Source organism: Chanodichthys erythropterus, chromosome 10, assembly GCF_024489055.1.
Source record: "Chanodichthys erythropterus isolate Z2021 chromosome 10, ASM2448905v1, whole genome shotgun sequence".
NCBI lineage: Eukaryota > Metazoa > Chordata > Actinopteri > Cypriniformes > Xenocyprididae > Chanodichthys > Chanodichthys erythropterus.
Window position 1 is genome coordinate 60,657,432 of NC_090230.1, and position 18,353 is coordinate 60,675,784.

The 18,353-nt window shown below is 37.9% G+C and overlaps 1 protein-coding gene and 1 pseudogene across 6 annotated transcripts in view; one reads left to right on the forward strand and one right to left on the reverse strand.

The window, feature by feature from the left end:
• Positions 1 to 432: 432 nt before the first annotated feature.
• The window catches only part of apbb1 (amyloid beta (A4) precursor protein-binding, family B, member 1 (Fe65)), a 75,550-nt gene continuing 57,629 nt past the window's right edge, over positions 433 to 18,353 (reverse strand). For 4 of the 6 annotated variants that reach the window (XM_067398459.1, XM_067398460.1, XM_067398461.1 and 1 more), the window contains exons 9-14: positions 13,123 to 13,237; positions 7,550 to 7,622; positions 7,264 to 7,344; positions 6,937 to 7,052; positions 6,636 to 6,812; positions 433 to 2,715 (exon numbers count right to left, since the gene is read on the reverse strand). In XM_067398459.1, the coding sequence (XP_067254560.1) occupies positions 2,551 to 2,715; positions 6,636 to 6,812; positions 6,937 to 7,052; positions 7,264 to 7,344; positions 7,550 to 7,622; positions 13,123 to 13,237 (727 nt within the window). In that variant the 3' untranslated portion in view covers positions 433 to 2,550. The remainder of the gene's footprint in view (positions 2,716 to 6,635; positions 6,813 to 6,936; positions 7,053 to 7,263; positions 7,345 to 7,549; positions 7,623 to 13,122; positions 13,238 to 18,353) is intronic. The other 2 variants (XM_067398463.1, XM_067398464.1) reach the window with 1 other exon arrangement.
• LOC137029757 (5S ribosomal RNA) lies at positions 14,758 to 14,874 on the forward strand (annotated as a pseudogene).

Consider the following 18,353-nt stretch of genomic DNA (forward strand, 5'->3'; position numbering starts at 1 on the left):
TGTGAATCATGTGTATCTGTGTATGTGCACTAAAGGGTTCAGTGCAGGTCCTTTGTACTGGTGAACAACTGGCACTCTGCTTGAGACCAGCAGATGCCATGTCATGAACCCAAAAGGACATCCAGTACCTTAATCCAGGGTCCCCTCGTCAGCATCGTGACAAATGGAGATATGCTTCTGACTATCTGTCCATGTGTGGAAGATTACCAAATTTGTCTATTTTTCTTAGCCAATCAGAATCATTAAACCTGAAGTAATGATGTAGTTAGTTGACTTGGAAATCTGAATGTATGCAGGGCGACCTACGAACTCCTTGTGAGACTTGAAGCTGGCTTCTGCTGATGGAACTGCAAACTATTCTTCATTAATTTTCTTCATTTTATTAATTCTTTTAAACTTTTACTCTGGGTCTTTATTCAACATATCTGGTCTGAAGGATCCTTAACGGTTTATCCACAAACAACATTTTTTGCTGCTGTACAAACATTACCATTTCATTCTATAATACTGAACTAATGAAAAGTGCTAAATGCATTTTCAATTTTTTTTTTTTATTTCATCCAGTCACATTTGTATCTATATAACATTTAATTTACATTTTAAGAAATCAGTTAAAATCAACTCCTTAAAAATGTAATGGTTAAAACATTCTACATGTGTTTACAGGACTCTACATAAGCATCTAAGTGTTTACAGGATTGATCCTTCAAATTTCTTAGTATCATAGCGCAAATGTACTTGAGGCATTTCTACCATGTTATTAATAAGTGAAGATTTATGCATAATGTAACATTTCCTTGTTTTTTAAGAAACAGCTTGTGATTTTATAGCTGTGCTTTAGGCACACAAAGTACCTTCATGATATTAAAGTGACATTTTCTTTGATACCAGTTCTCGATGTAATGCAGAATATTTACATGTACGCTTATTCTACAATAAAGTTTTTTCTAGAGCGTTAACAAAAGCAGTGTATTTTAAGCATCACATTACATTATCTAGACTTACACACAAAGTAATAAGGGCCAAGATGAAGCATTCAGATACATAAATGAGATTGAACATTCAAGTGCATTTAAACATTTCCTTTAACGATAGGTGTAATTGGACATGAAAATGGGGCAGAAAACGAATTAAAAATTGAGCTGTCTGGCCCTATTAGTGTATTAAAGTCAGTATGTACATTAACTAGAATTAACAACATGATATTTATGAATTCTTACACATTCTTAAAAGACATGGGAAATATGTTACAATGTGTATTTGAAAGAAATAATGTCTATATACAGCAAGACTGCCATCGTTGAAAAGCATTTAAGATATATTTCCAAAAATCCAATACACATGTAAATTATGTGCAGATAATCAGTGGACTTCAATATACAATTTGAAATTGTGACAAGATATAATTTTAGTGACAAACCAGTATGTACTTTAGAAACTTGACAGGGACAAATGCAGAGAGCACCCTAGAGAATCAGTGTATGTCACATCCTCTGTCAAACACGCTATGCTGTTGGACTGAGCATTTTTGATCATAATCAAAAATCATGTTTCCATCCAGATGAAGCCATCCAATACAACACATACATAGAAAAAAACAACATAAAATTACATGATAATAAAATATATGCTGATTCAAAGCAGGCTTTCTAATGAGCAAATCCACTTTGGAAGACTAGGATATGTTCATGCTATTTCACAAATTAATAGTCAAATTCACAAACCGACAGAGTTGGTAAATGTAAAGTAATGTGTAATAATTTAATTGAGTTCATTTTTTACAAAATCATTATCAGCAAATGTAATGGAAGAAATTAAAAGGCTTTTTGACTTGCAGTCAGTGAGGCAAGACAAATAAAATGTGGAGCTGCACCTTTTTTTCCACAAAGTGAAAGTCACTTGAGACAAATGTTTCAACACTGACATTTTTAAAAAATATTTTCTGTTTTCCACAGAAGAAAGAAAGGCATACAGGTTTGAAACATCATGAAGGTGAGTAAATGATGACAGAATTTTCAGGGCACACAGATGTTACAAGGTCTGCGTTTTCTGTTAGTTCTGTCCCTGCTTTGAGGTTGGAAAAGAATCAGTTCTTTTGGAGAAAAAATTTTTTAAAACTAGCACAATGTGTATCACAACACAAAGCCACAAGAAGAACAACAAATAAAAAATAAGCACAGTGCATAGTGTATAAGCTCATTTTAGTGTTTTGTGATCGCATGCGTAATGTTTAGTGTCTTTAGGGTGTGTAGTCCACATAACATCCACTACATTATAAATCCAATTTTGGTGAGTCACATTCATACCCCAGTGCGCTAAATCACTGCTAACGTAAACAAACGTGGTAAAAGTAAATGAAAATGTAGTGTTAAATAATGGAATATCTATCAGTCTAACTTGCATGCCTTCTTGTATTCTTCATTATTGCGTGCTAACTGCATGAGGACAGCTGAAGTGACATGAATGACCCTCTACTTTTAAGCCCATAAAAACACATACACAAAAAAAAAAGAATTTGCAGTTAGCACTGCTGAGGGAATGTTTCACTTCTTAGGGTGTTTGAGATCCAGATCTTTTAAAGCTACCCAGCAAACTCTGAACACCCTTCTTAACACTTGAGCCGACCCGGCGGGCGACAGAATCAGCAGGTGGGCCGGGCAGACAAGAGCTGCTACTGTTGGGAGGCCGAGCATCCAAACACTTCTGATACCTCAGCTGTAAATGATGGATGATATAATTTAAAAACATTTTAGAAGAACAGCAACATATTTCAACATCAACTCGCTATTAGATTATACACACTCTTTACTGCCATGGCCAAAAGTATTGGCAGTGACATAAATTTTGTGTTTGCTGCTTCAGTATTTGTGGTGTTGATTCACAGTGTTTCTAGATTATTGTGCAGAGATTATCCAAAAAACAATGAATAAGTAGAAGTAGTAGTAGAAGAAGATTCACAAAAATGCAAATTTCAGTTTTTTCGCCCTGGCACAAAATGTGCCTGAAGCTGAACAGCAAATTTGTAAAGGAAATATGAGAGACTCCAAGATTAAAATAAATAGATTAAAGAAATATTAAAAAATGAGAGAGCAATTCATTCTTACAAAACAAAGTGTCCAGAAGAGATTAGTGAGAAATACTGGAAATAACGTGTTCAGCACTTAAAGTGGCAGTTCTTTGAGAGGCCAATAGCCTTAGTTCAGTTCAGTATGTGTCACTGCAGCTTGTTTTCTCAGATTTTATGCCCCTAAAAGGACATGGTGATGGAAAAAATGTGTGATGGGATGAAAAAATGCATTGCAATGCTTTGTGTTCTCTTGCAATTATAATTCTATTATTATCAAATCCGCTATCACGCATAATCTGTAAAGGTAACGGCGGTACTGATCACACATTTGAAACAGATATTTGTCAATGACACTCAGGTCTGTTGCGCACCAAAGACAAGGTCCTGTCAGTCATCTCTCCTTACTATCTTCACGTGACGAATGAAATCTGACACTTGCTGCACTGTGCTGTGACTCAGCAGCTTGTGATGCATGAAGCAGAGCAGACACATTTAGTTTGTAATTGAAGTGGCCGTTGTCCAACTGAACTAAATATTTTTTATTTCTATAAAAAGAGCAAAACCACAGTGGAGGCGGTGCTGCTGTGGGCTAGTAATTTAATGTATTTGCTGTCTATGGAGGCCTCACTGAGCCACTGCATTGAATCCAAAGTATCTTAATTTGTGTTCCGAAGATGAACGAAGGTCTTATGGGTGTGGAACGACATGAGAGTGAGTAATAAATGACATTATTTTCATTTTTGGGTGAACTAACTGTGACGAGCAGGGCGGGCGAGAGCCGTGAGGGAACGGTGCGAGGCCGGTGACGCGAGTGATAACGAGCATCACCTGCGAGGCGTGCCGGCCTCGAGTCTCTCACGGAGGAGCTCCGGAGGCATAAAAGGAGGAGTGTGACATCAGTGAAGGACGAGAGAGGACCAGGCCTGGACTTTATTTTATGTTTTATTATGTTTGTGTGGCCGGCAGACATCCGCGAGGGTCTGCCGGCATTACTTTCGTTTTGTTCTTTGTTTATTTTGCATTAAAGTTACGTTGAATGTTCGCCGGTTCCCGCCTCCTTCTTCCCATATTTACGAACTGTGTTACATTGGTGCCGAAACCCGGGAGGAAGGAGGGACATGCTGTCGGAGAGCCCTCGCTGCCGAGGGGGATCGCGGTGCTGCGGAGTTCGGGCAGCGCGGGAGTGGGAAGACCGCGAGAGGCTGCCCGAGGCGGTGGTGCTGGAGCCTAGTGAAAGGTGGGACGGAGAGCTCGAGGCCGTGCCCCTGGGACGAGGTGGGGTGGCTGCCGTCCAAGAGGGAGCGGAGGAGTCGCCGCCGTTCGCCGGAGCCTGCTGCCGTCCGCCATAAAGGGGAGGAGCAGGGAACGGGGGACTCGCTGCCAGCTGCCCTAAGTCGGAGGAGCCATCGCCGGCCGCCAGGAGGCGGTCGAGGATCGGGCCGTTCCACCGAGCGTCCAGTGCCACCGCATGGCACCGCGAAGAAGAGCCTCTTGGCAGGCTGAGGACCGAGCGGCAGTGTGTCGGGGAACCGGACCAAGAATTTTTTTTTCTTTCTTTTTCCTCTCTCCCCTCTCTCGTCCTGTCGCTCCCCTTGCTTCCATCTCCTTTCTCTCGTCTCGTCTGTCCTTACCCCCAGGTGCTGCGGCCGCCGAGACAGGCCCCGGGGAGGAGTAAGCGCAGTTGCGGGAGTACCCCCCGGCCTGCGAGGGGCGTTGGGGGTATGTGACGAGCAGGGCGGGCGAGAGCCGTGAGGGAACGGCGCGAGGCCGGTGGCGCGAGTGATAACGAGCATCACCTGCGAGGCGTGCCGGCCTCGAGTCTCTCACGGAGGAGCTCCGGAGGCATAAAAGGAGGAGTGACATCAGTGAAGGACGAGAGAGGACCAGGCCTGGACTTTATTTTATGTTTTATTATGTTTGTGTGGCATTACTTTCGTTTTGTTCTTTGTTTATTTTGCATTAAAGTTACGTTGAATGTTCGCCGGTTCCCGCCTCCTTCTTCCCATATTTATGAACTGTGTTACACTAACCCTTTAAACCCATTGAGAACCTGTTGTCAATCCTCAAAAGGCAAGTGGACAAGCAGAAGCTCACAAATTGTGGGCACACACTACAAGATATTCGGGGTGATTTTGGGCCGATTTGTCCCCTTCCGACAATCCTAGGTAAAGTACCGCTTATCTTCCTGCATTTTGAGGTGTGTTAGGAGTGACTGAATCTGCTTGGTAGAACGTCTGGGCCACCCCGAGCTCGAACTGTAAATATTCAACAGGTTAAATATTTATCCTATTGTGTGAGGGGAACCCCAAGGTCAAACATGTGCAGTTGGAGATTATCACGTGAAATGAAACAATACCCAGTCAGAAAGCGAGCTGACGGAGCTCACTTCCAGCTTGTGCTTTAACATGTAAAGTCCACATTCACACGTCTCTACGACTTTATCTAAACATTTTACTTAATTTTCTGTAAAAAAACAGTCCACATTATTACAGTCATTTCTTCTTGTCGGTCGTCAGCCATGTTTGTTTACTTTAAAGTCACAGATGGGACTCTGCTTGTTTGTGAATGGAATCTCTTAGTGTGTGGTGTGCTTTCCTAGTCACATCGTGTCACTCCACACACTAGAGGAACAAAATAGTTAAATCTATGATTTCTTATCGTCATGCTTGTGGTCTGTCACATTTAGAAAATCTTGTAAGATTTTAAATATCTTTTAATGTGGCCCCAGCTAATAAGGCAATAACGGATCGCCATCAGTCAGGATTTGTCCCAGAAGCTGATATCCAGCATGCCAGAGTGAATTGCAGAGGTTATGAAGAAGGGTCAACACTGTGACTCTGCATATACTGAATGTTTTTGTCAATAAAAGTAAAACTTATGAAATTCTTATTATTTTTCAGTATACTGCAAAAAATAATCTACATATATTGAAACAGCAAATTCTGCAAAACACAAAATTTATGTCAATAAATTATGACAATACTTTTGGTGACGAAAGTATACAGTATATCATCTAATTTATACTGTTAAATCAGTATGCAAAAAAGTGTGTAATTTCAGTGATGACAAACACCACTCGTTCACTGAATAAGCACATGTGAATTAAATGATGAGAGCTGCAGTGGAGGGATTACCAACTTAAACTTTGGGTTTATTCCCTAGACCAAGGATATGACATCAGAAGGCTTGGAATACAGAGCAAAAATCATATGGACCAATTTATGATAGTGTTATGTTGCTTATGTTGTGGAGCTGCCAGCTTTCATTGCAAAACTTCTCCTTTATTCCACATTTACAGAACTTGATTTTTGGGTGAATTATCCCTTAAACATAAAATATATATATATATATATATATATATATATATATATATATATATATATATATATATATATATATAATATGTGCAGCTGCTTTAACTAAAAATGTGACGTACTGTGTGCAACAACATGAACTACCTGATCTCTTCTTCATGTGAAGTGAAGAATTCATTTCACTCATAGTAAATGTGTGTTGAATTTGTACTGTACATGATTAACTATGAATCGTGTTCTAGACATATCCTTACCATGCAGGCAGCCTGTACGGCCTCACTTAGACTGGCTGCATTAGGATCACACCAGAACATGTGACAGATAAAGTCTCCAGGTCCCTCTGCCATGATGAATGCAAAAGTGTGCACATCCTTCCCGACTCCCATAAAGGACAGGAAACGCACACGACATTCGGAAAGAACTTCCTCTGTCTGTGTTCATTAAATTGAGAGTTGTAATATCAGTGATTCATCCAAGCAGATTTGTATTATACAGCGTTACGTATTACATATGCTACTTAAGTACTGCAAGATTGTCAACAAACACAAACTTGACCTCAGAAGTTAGAATGGTGAGTGTAGCGGATGCCACGTTCACAGTCACAGCTGTCCAATCCTCCTTGTCTTTGTTGATGAGGGCCGTCTCCAACGCTACATTAATAACGTCCATGCCTTCAGAAGACACATGCCAACACAACAACTCCACTTTGATTAAATTTGATTTGAACATGACAATAAATAGATGTTATTTTGAGTGCTTACAGGTGATGATATAGCCACATAAAAATGGGACAACAATCAGTTGCGGTGTGGAAAAAAACAGGTAAAGCATGCATTTTGTATATAATAGCAGTAAGGCATTAATGAAAAGAGGGCATCCTACCAACTGGCTTTGTCACTGGCACACGACCCAAATACCGCACCTGGAAGCGTTGCACCAGCTCATTCTTGGGAGCTGGGAACTCTGGAGGAGAAAAGATCAGAGTCAGTCATAACAGTATAATTCCATTATCCATTATAATACTCATTTAAGGAGGTGAGAGCAAAATATCTGATGTAAACATTTAAAGCAAACACTTGCAACAGTGTTACATACTGTATAACATTAAGAACTGCACTGGAGATCATCTACAAAACAAAAGCTAAATTCAGCATATATATCATGTTACCCTGGAAAGGGATGTCCCCAAGTCTGGAGAGCTCAGTGTTTATTCTACTGGAAGACTTCCTCTGGGCCATGATCTGGAGAAATACAAAGATAAAGCAATTACCAGTCATGAGTGGGACCACGTGTTGTGGTCTCTATCTCCAAATTGATCTCAAAGTGCAAGCCACAAAGCTGTAAATGCAAGTAACACTTGTATATAATAAATGTTGAAATTGCTATATCATTTTTTTTATCACGTGTATGACGTTAAAAAGAGCTTAGTGCAATGTCATGAAAAAAGGTCTCGATGTGCACTTGCGCTGACTAACACATCCAAAGCGCGAGCACACAAAGCCGTCTCTCTCAGACAGCATGTAATCCCGAATTAAGTTCTCTTTTTTGGCTTATTGCGCTCATACTCGTTGATCCCGCTCACTGCTATTATAAAGCTCGGATCCTTCAGGATATTTTTTTTATAAATTTCCGATTGTGTTCATCAGAAAGAAAAAAAGTCATATACAGGGTTGGGCAAAAATACATCAAAATGTATTTTAAAATAAAATTTCAAATACCTTCATTTTAAGTGTATCAACATAAACTACAAAATACACCATGTATAAAAATAAACTATTGTATTTTTGTATTTTAAAAATACTAAAAAATACTTTTACAAACAAGGGAGCATGAAATTTCATTGCAAACCTGCCATCAATTAGCCTGTTTGATCTATCCCTTCACCATTACACTGCCTCAGTTGATTAAGTAAACAATGTTTGATAGATTTATTGCATGACTCAGGCAGAGAAAAGCTAACATATACAACCAGTTACAATATGTACAGTAGGATTTTTGGATTAAAATATTCAAAAAACACTAGAACAATGCTATATGTTTTGTTGACTTGTGTACTTACATTATCCCAAATGTTTCAAAGAATGTTTAAATCCAGAGAAATAAGCAATTTTAACCAGGACACGGGCTGTGTCCGTGCATCGCCTATCAATGACATACCAGCGTTACCCTTGATTTCTGGATTTATTTTGTAGAAACCATGGAAACACCAAAGACGCATTATATTACTCATCTGTCTAATAAAACACATTATATGTAATATATTATATGTTTTATTAGACAGATGAGGAACTGTTTGAATTCATTCATCGACAGAAAACTAATCAGATTATATAGCTGCTTGTTTAAATCTCGTTTTCTTGATTTACCACGAGTACCATGTTTTACCATGACTAATATCGATCTAGCTTACTGCAGTGTGCAACAAATGTCTCATAGCAGCTGCCAAGCGAACACAGAGTAGCATCATAACTTTCAACACAAATGTATCTAATGTGATAAACAGCGCTGCGTTACCCCACATGCTCTAGACCGGCGATTGTGGCATAATAAATGTTCCACTGCTCGAGACATGTATCGCATTCGTCTCTCATTAGCAATTAGCAATTGCTCCAGTGGTCTCGTTCAGCTCCAACATCACTCAGCCCTGCTCTGCTTCATACTACAATAACGTCAATACTCTCATCCATAAACATGATTTCCATCCCGATTCTTTTCCACTGGCTGTAGACGTGAAGACAACACATCCCATGATTCCACAAAAACAAGGATAAGCCACCAAATAAGCGACCTATAGCAGCGAAAATTTACATATTGTGGCTTTAACAGACCAAATATTCACATATCCCTGTGATCCAGTGTTAATTTTGACAGCAAATTTTGGTTTAGTTTTAGTCATAGTCTTTTGACTTAAATGCCATTTAGTTTTAGTCATATTTTAGTAATCGGAAATTGTTTTAGTTTTAGTCGACTAAATCTACAGTAGAATTAGTCGACTAAAATCTAATTTAGTTAAATTGTAAGCATTAAGCATTTCCAATAAAAATGCTTCCACAGATCCAATACACTGATATAGGCACATCTGATATTCCCCAAACTGTTTGTTCACCCAACTGTACTTTGCTCACCAAAGCGGACGGTTTTTGACCGTTCAAGTGCAAAAACACGTGAAAGAGCAAAATTCAGTACTTTTCAGGGATTGACACACTTATCATTGAGGTAGGCTACTATTATAGATTACATTTAAAAAAAAAATATTAGATTTGATTTTTAGTTTTTCCTGCTTTCATTATAATTTTAGTTAAAAGTTTTAGTAATTTTTTGTATTTATGTCTTTTAGTTTTTGCTTTTAAATGTCTATAACTTTTTATTTTTTGTTTATTTTTAATACCTCAGGTTAAGCTTAAGCTTAGAAACTATTAAGTTTACATTTTTATAAGTTTACATTTTTATATATTTATCTTTTATTTCAGTTAATGTTTATTTCAAGTAATGAAGATTTCTTTGGTTTTAGGTTAAGTTATCAATAACTCTTATACTTGTAAAATATATTGAATAATGTGTCAAATAATGTTCTTAGTCTTTCCTTCCTGTGACAGAAGATACATTAGTTTACTATGAATTAAACAGAAATTAAATTAAATACAGTTTATTGTTTAAACAAAATAACAATAATGACCAGGGAAAAAAAAAAATAATTATAAACCATCCCAAAATACACCGTGACTCTTATTCTGAAATGTCTGCAGTCTGCACTGTAGCAGGCTGCTCATGAGGGAGATAAATATGCATTCTTACCACCGTCTAAAACATGCTACCATATAAACATTGTGTTGTAAACATTGTCATAATTCATCAACATTAGCTTATAAGCAATCGCTTGGCATAAATGTGCGCTATTCATTAATTGCGCAGCAGTCAGATGTGCTGCTGCACGAGCCTGTAGAGCGCACAACAGCGCCGCGTTTCCCGTGGTTAGATCAGCACATTACAATTCAAATGTGCGCATCTTCCACACAGGACAGCAGTTCTGACTGGATATCTTCCCAAATCGTCCCTCTCTTTCATTTTCGTCTCGTTTTTATTCGTTGACGAAAATTAGATTTTAGTCATAGTTTTAGTCATTCAAAATGCATTTTTATTTAGTCGTCTCGTTTTCGTCCGTGAAAAAATGACATTGACGAAAATTATGACGAAAATTATTCGTCAACGAAATTAACACTGCTGTGATCTCCCAGATGAAGGTTAGTTTTAAAGTAACCAACAGTTTGCAAATGACTAATAATTGTATCCTAATTTTGGTGTTTGGTAACGAAAGGCCTACTTTGCATCAGCAACACTGACTCAATGACAAACAAAGTAATTTATAAGAAGACAACTGATGGCGCCTGTATTCATAGCACTAATTAATCATTTGATTGTTAATCATAAATATGGGAGGGGGGGTGGGGGTGGGGGCTGCTCGGTATAATAGTTTTCAAGAACATTATGTAAATTGGTAAACTATTTAGCCTAGGCTATTAAAACGAACATCAAAACTTAACATCTGTTCTGAACTCAACTCAAGTCAAACTACTGAGTAAGCACCAATCAGAGGCCGCATTTTTATGATGTCATCATGTAGACTTCTTACAAAGTATTTTACAGTATTTTAAAACTACAAAAATACAAAACACTAAAGTATTTTGATACAAAATACAAAGCCATTTTCATTAACCCCATCAAATGCAAATTACAAAATACTACTTTGTATTTGAAATGCGTATTTTAAATACATGCATCATAAATACTGCCCATCCCTGGTCATATACACCTAGGATGGCATGAGGGTGAGTAAAATTTGGGGTAATTTTCATTTGAAAGTGAACTAATCCTTTAAATGGTCAAATACACACAAAAATTTAGTCCCTCAATTGTCCTCACCGTGAAAAGGCGGATCTCAGAATCATACAGTCACTGCTGGAAAGGGTTCATATATGCAAAAAATGATTGAAAACTGAAGAATCTGCAGGACTGCAGGATTTTTTCTGAAGAATAGAGCTCAGTTTAAATGCTAAGAACAAACAAGAGACTCATGTACAATCATCACAAAACAAACAAACAAACAAACAAACAAACAAAAAACACAGTTGTGGATCATCCAGGTAAATCACACACAGTATTAAGAACCAATGGTTCACATACATGAATGGGGTTATTTTAATAAATTCAGGTATTTTTTTTGTCTTGTGAACTAAAATGTAAACATATTTTTTATGTAAAATATCTTACTCAGGACAGTACTACATAAAAAAATAACATGCATTTTGTATGATCCCTCTTGTTTCATTAAAATTATACACACTTTCTGCAAGTAGTTCACAAACTTTTTCATGCAAAAAGTATTATTATATTATAATATTATACACACACACTGGTGTGAAAAAGTGTTTGCGCACGCACGCACACACGCACGCACGCACACACGCACGCACGCACACACGCACACTCTCTCTCTCTCTCGGGCTGTCAATAGATTAATTTTTTTAAATCGTGATTAAATCGCGCGCACTTATCTTGAAATTAAGCATAAACCATTTATCTTGTTTAACATGACCATTTTGCCATCATTGCTTATATCCAGCAATATTTTTCAGCTTTTTTCAAAGTAAATATAGATGTATTTCAGGACACCAAATAATATGATTTAATATAATTCATACATTTATGTATACCAAAGCATCCATAAAAAATAAAAAAATAAAAATAAAAAAAATAATCAAAAATACTTTTTAGGTTTTTCAACCATCTAACAATAGTTTTCAGGTATGGAAATTGAACAAAGTATATCAAATATAAAATAACTGCATATAAACTTCTTTGAATAACTAAATTAAGGTGAAACATTAAGTTACAAGAGTTCAGTCAGTGATTTCTTCGTCTTTTGATTAACATTAAAAACAGTGAGCAGGAATATTAGACTGCTGTCCCTTTAAGACAATTCAAAGATCCAGTACACTGATACAGATACACATGCACTTTCTCATTTTTCTCTTAAGACATAACCTATGTTTGTTAGGATATTCGCTAAGATGGGCATGTTGACAATTTTTGTGTGAATTTGTCCGTTTAGGTGCAAGACTTGAAAGTAAATTTGCGCAAGAGCATTTGCACGCTGTGATGCGGCTTTCCATGTACGTGCACGCATATTCTCCTTTGCGTCTTACGGATGAATGTTTAAATGGGCAAGGTTTAAATGAGTTTAGTTTCAACACAGATAGCAACGTGAGATGTTCAGGTCTCACCTGCATTTCGCGCTATCAAAACCCGGGTGATGACGCCGTAAATGACTGGTCATAGAGCTTTCGACACATCATTGAAAATTTGTTTACAGTGACTGTTTTGTCCATGTCCTTTTGATCATCACTGTTCTAACGTTTGTGCATACAGTTGCAAGAAAAAGTATGAACTACAGAAAACCCTTCAATTTGACACGCACTCAGGAATCTGTTGTTAACTTTTATTACCTTTATCCTCATACCCAACATAAGTTAGGTTGTCATCTACATCACATACTATTAAAATCACCTCACTCTCAAGTAGTTTTCTGATTAACCACTCCATTTATTATTCTTTGCTCATAAATACATGAAACGTTGTAATTTCAATAAATCTAGGATATTTTGCACTCTACAGCAAAATGCACAACTTCAGTGTTTAAACAAGAATGTGAATATTTTCAGCCAGCAGCTAATGTGTCCTTACCTTAGAGCAGATGTCATGCATGCTTGTGGCAATGTTTTTTGCAGGGGTGTCACATCGAAATACATGACACTTGAGCACATGAGTCAACTTGTCTCGGGCCACATATGCAAAGTCCCTGCAATAAGAGACAGGAGACAAACCTAAACAGCTGCATATATGTTGTGATAGAAAACATTTTATGTCAACATGAAATCTATAAAAAATGCAGACTAAGGATGCTCAGGTCAAAGACCATGTAGATTTACCCAAAAAGTGCTTAACACAGTAGAACAGTCATATGATTTGCTTAGATCATTACAAACCAATCACCAGAACAAAACAGTGAAGAAGACTTGATTTTTACTCAACTGTAAGGCAAAATTAAAACTCATTGATACAAAAACAGACCCTTCTGTGAGTTATTGTTTTTAATGTTGATCATTATTATATGAGCAAGAATGCAATGTTTCCTGAAAATCCACATGATTTCAAATGAGAGTTTTTATACAACAGTTCATCAAACAGGTAATATTAAGTGATGTACATTTTAAACAGTATTGTCATGTATTTTTGCTCTATTTTGCAACGAAAGCCATAGCAGAACTGCAGAACACAAGCTATGTTTTGTGAACAAATCTTCGGCTTTGAACGAATCAGCCATGATTGAATGACCCATTCATAAATACAGCTGCTTGATTTCATACTGAAAAAAATGAATGACTCAATGATTCACTCATAAAGACAGTGACTTACCGCCACCTACTAGCAGTTTTAATTTAATATTAATGTTAAAAATATTTATATCAATTCGTTTTTATCATCATTGCATATTTTTTGAACTTTTTTATTTAAAGCATTGCTTATTTTATAAAAGGTATTTATAAAAGGTAAAAATGCACTGGAAAATCAATTTAAGCGGACAAATATTGTCCCTTAATGGAAAAGATGTAACTGTGGTAAATGGAAAAGAGGGGGTATGCAGAAGGATGTTAAATCCCTCAGGGGGTAAGACACTTTTTGACACTAATAAATGCCTTCTGAAGTGAATTGATGCATTATTTAACAAGTTATGAAGCAAAATATCTTTGACAGCTTGCAAGTATCAAATTGATTGTATAAAGAGGCATGCGAATGATTGATTTTTGTGACATTGGAGTACTGACCTGATCTGGATAGTGTCAATTCCGAGACCGAGTCAAGACCAAGTAAAAATGCAGAGTCTGTGACAAGTCCAAGTCCGCAAAAAGTTGTACTCAAGTCTGGACTCGAGTCTGAGTTTGAGTACCCCAACTCTATTATAAAATATAATTTCTGCCTCATTCTGTGATATGAAACCACGGAATCGACTTTCAGAATAAATTCAGCTATATTCTGATTGCTTCCTATTACACACACACATTTGTTTTTGTGAATTGTGGGGACATTCCAGAGGCGTAATGGTTTTTATACTGTACAAACCGTATTTTCTATCGCCCTACACTACCCCTACCCCTAAACCTACCCATCACAGGAAACTGTGCACATTTTTACTTTCCCAAAAAAAAACAAAAACAAACAAACAAAAAAAACCTCATTCTGTATGATTTATAAGCCTTTTGAAAAATGGGGACATGGGGGTAATGTCCTCATAAGTCACCCTCTCCTTGTAATACCCATGTCAGCAGCCATATCACCCTGTAGCCCAAGACCGGTTGCCCACTGAAGCTAAGCAGGGCTGAGCCTGGTTAGTACCTGGATGGGAGACCTCCTGGGAAAACCAGGTAGCTGCTCACCCTGTGGTCTGTGTGGGTCCTAATGCCCCAGTATAGTGACGGGGACACTGTACTGTAACAAGCACCGTCCTTCGGATGAGACGTTAAACCGAGGTCCTGACTCTCTGTGGTCATTAAAAATCCCATGGCACTTCTCGTAAAGAGTAGGGGTGAACAATCCTGATATATGTGTGGAGTTTCAAACAATTTGCTAAGAGTCTCAAAAGCATCCAAAACGAATATTAAAGTTTGATGCGTTGCCAAGTTAACTGTGTTTGAGATATCACGATTCTTTTCAAAGGTCTACATGTGCCATGTTTTGACATTATTCAAATGAAGTTTGAAGCAAATCAGGTAAAAATAAGATGGTGATCTCAATGCATGCTGAAAGTAACATTTCCTGCTGCCAGTTGGTGGCGCTATAACTTTGACTTACAATAGTCACATCCATGTGATCAGCCTTGTACAACGAACACACAGCCAAAGATTCATCAAAATCAATTAATGTATGCAGAAGTTAAAACACTTTGTTTCCCTTTACTTGCTATAGATTTGTTGCCTCGGCACGGCCAAACCAAACCGTTTGAGATATCCAAAATCTGTTTGCAATTGAACAACTTCAATGTGTTACCACCAAGTTAAAAAAGTTTGGTGTAAATTGTATAAACCCTGTAGGAGTAGTAGTATAAAATTCATAGCCTGTTTTTTCAAAAAATGAACATTCAAACCAAAATAGCTGACTTCCTGTTGTTCGGAGCTAATGAATGTAAATTTGAAAATTGTCCAGCTTGATGTTAAAATAACCCCCCCACTTTTGTCAAAAGGTGGCGCTGTAGAGCCCCTGCTCCCTGCCCGTTTCTAAGGCTTTGAGGTGTGAGGTGTGTGGAGGAGGGAGGGGGTAGGGGGGTTGGACAGAGAGAGTCTACGTCTCGGTGTGTGTGAAAAATCCACATTCAAACCAAAATATCTGACTTCCTATTGGTCAGAGCTTATGACTAGATTAGAAAGTTGTCTGGTTTAATAAGACCAATAAGTATACCGAGTTTGGTGACTGTAGGTTAAACTAACCCCCACCACTTTCGTCAAAAGGTGGCGCTGTAGAGCCCCTGCTCCCCGCCCGTTTCTAAGGCTTTGCCCATGTCTACTGTATGACAATATTGATGTGTGTGTTGAGATTTATCCAATTTGAAGCATGTTAAGAGCCTAAAAAAAGTTAAAAGTTTGACGTGTTGACATGGCAACAATATTTAAAATATCAAAAATCCTGTCACAGGTCTACCTCTGCTGTGGCGATTCATATCGATATTGAACGCGATATTGCGTAGCTTATCAGTTAACTACGGCTCTGTCTATTAAATGCCGCTCCATTTGAAAGCAGGTGACGGGGATTTAGCGGTAATCAGGGAACCGGCTTTACTGACGAAATGCGCGTGACAAAAGCATTCGATATATCGCCCAGCCCTAGCTGTGTATTGACATTACACTGATGAAGTTTAAAGCAAACTGGGTAAAAATAAAAGGGTAATCTCAAAGCATTTTGTAAATGACACTTCTTGCTGCCAGTTGGTGGCGCTATAACTTTGACTCACAATAGTCACATCCATGTGATCAGACTCCTATAACGAACACACCGCTTTGGTTTCATAAATATCAATCAATGTATGCAGACATTATAACACATTTCCTGTTTTCCTTTTCTCGCCATAAATTTGTTGCCTCGCCACGGCCAAATCGTTCGAGATATCAAAAATCCGCTGGCAATTTTTCATCATCAGTGTCTTGACTTCATGCTGACCGAGTTTGGTGGTGATCAGATTAATCGTCTAGGAGGAGTATATCAAATTCCAGAGCATGCGTTTTTCAAACAACCCATAATAGCTGACTTCCTGTTGGGGTGGTGTAGAACTTGAAGCATGAAAGTTGTTCGGCCCATTGAGGTCTATATGTGTACCGAGTTTCATACTAATACGTGCAAGTGTGTTTAATATATGGACCAAGTTTTCGGACTTTGTCCAAGGGGGCGCTGTTGAGCCCCCTTGCCACGCCCAGGTACCAGCCTCTGCGGCGTACTAATGGCCGCAGATTCCAATGTGTGTGCCAATTTTCAAGAGTTATTGAGCATGTTAAGGCCCCCAAAAAGCCCCGGATGTTTTTTGACCTCCCTGAGCTGTTGTTTGTGCACCAATCTTATGCACCAAAAGCATGCTTTCATTTAATTTCAATGTGTGGTATAAGATGAAAAATAAATAAAAAATAATAATAAATAGAGCCAAATCACAGAACCTGTAAAGACAATTTTAAAGTCAGTGTCAGGTAACAGTAAGGCAGATTTTTCTGCTCACTTATGCAAGTTTATTTTAAACAGCCACTTTTATAATCATGTGAAATTTACTAATAATTTAAATGTATTAAAATAAAATCTTTAGCAAATAATTTAAAAATAATAATTGTAACTCAAACGACATTTAGAAAACTAGTCCTGTACTAATAGTGCCATAGTTCAATTTCAAATGAGTGTGAAGTTATCATTTGCAGTGTGCTTTTATATTTTAATTAACCTAATTATCAAACTAATAATATAATATTATGTTGGCCTACAAATACACTGGCTTGATTAGCTGCTTCAGGTGTGTGTTGGGTTGGGAATAAACTCTGAAGCACAATGAGTCTGCAATAAAAGGGTTAAATAACTGATCAAGGGTGTAAAACTCTCTCTCACACACACACACACTCACTCATGCACTCACTCACGCACTCACTCACAGAGACGGGTGTGAGGAGTGAGGGGGAGAGGAGGAGGGAGGGGGGTCGGACAGAGAGAGAAAGTCTATGTCTGCGTGTGCGTGTGTGTGTGTGTGAAAAATCTACATTTAAACCAAAAGACTTCCTGTTGGTCGGAGCTAATGACTGTAAATTAGAAAGTTGTCCGGCTTAATGAGAATATTTGTACCAAGTTTGGTGATTGTAGTTTAAACAACCCCCCTGCTTTTATCAAAAGATGGCACTGTAGAGGCCCTCCTCCCCACCTGTTTCTATGGTTTTGCCCATGTCTACTGGTTGACATATCTGATGTTTGTATCGAGATTTATGCAATTTGAAGCATGCATCTCAAAAGCTTCCAAAACTAAAATTAAAGTCTGATGCGTTGCCATGGCAACAGTGTTTGAGATATCACAATTCTTTTTACAGGTCTATATCTGCTGTGTATTGACATTATACTGATGAAGTTTGAAGCAAAACGGGTTAAAAAAAAAAAAAAAAAAAAAAAAAAGAGGGTGAAGCATTTTGAAAGTGACACTTCCTGCTGCCAATTGGTGGCGCTATAACTTTGACTCACAATAGTCACATCCATGTGATCAGTATCCTATAACGAACACAGGTGAAGTTTCATAAAAGGCAATCAATGTATGCTGACGTTATAACATTTCCTGTTTCAACTTTCTTGCCATAAATTCATTGCCTCGCCACGGCCAAACCGTTCAAGAATCCGTTCGCAATTTA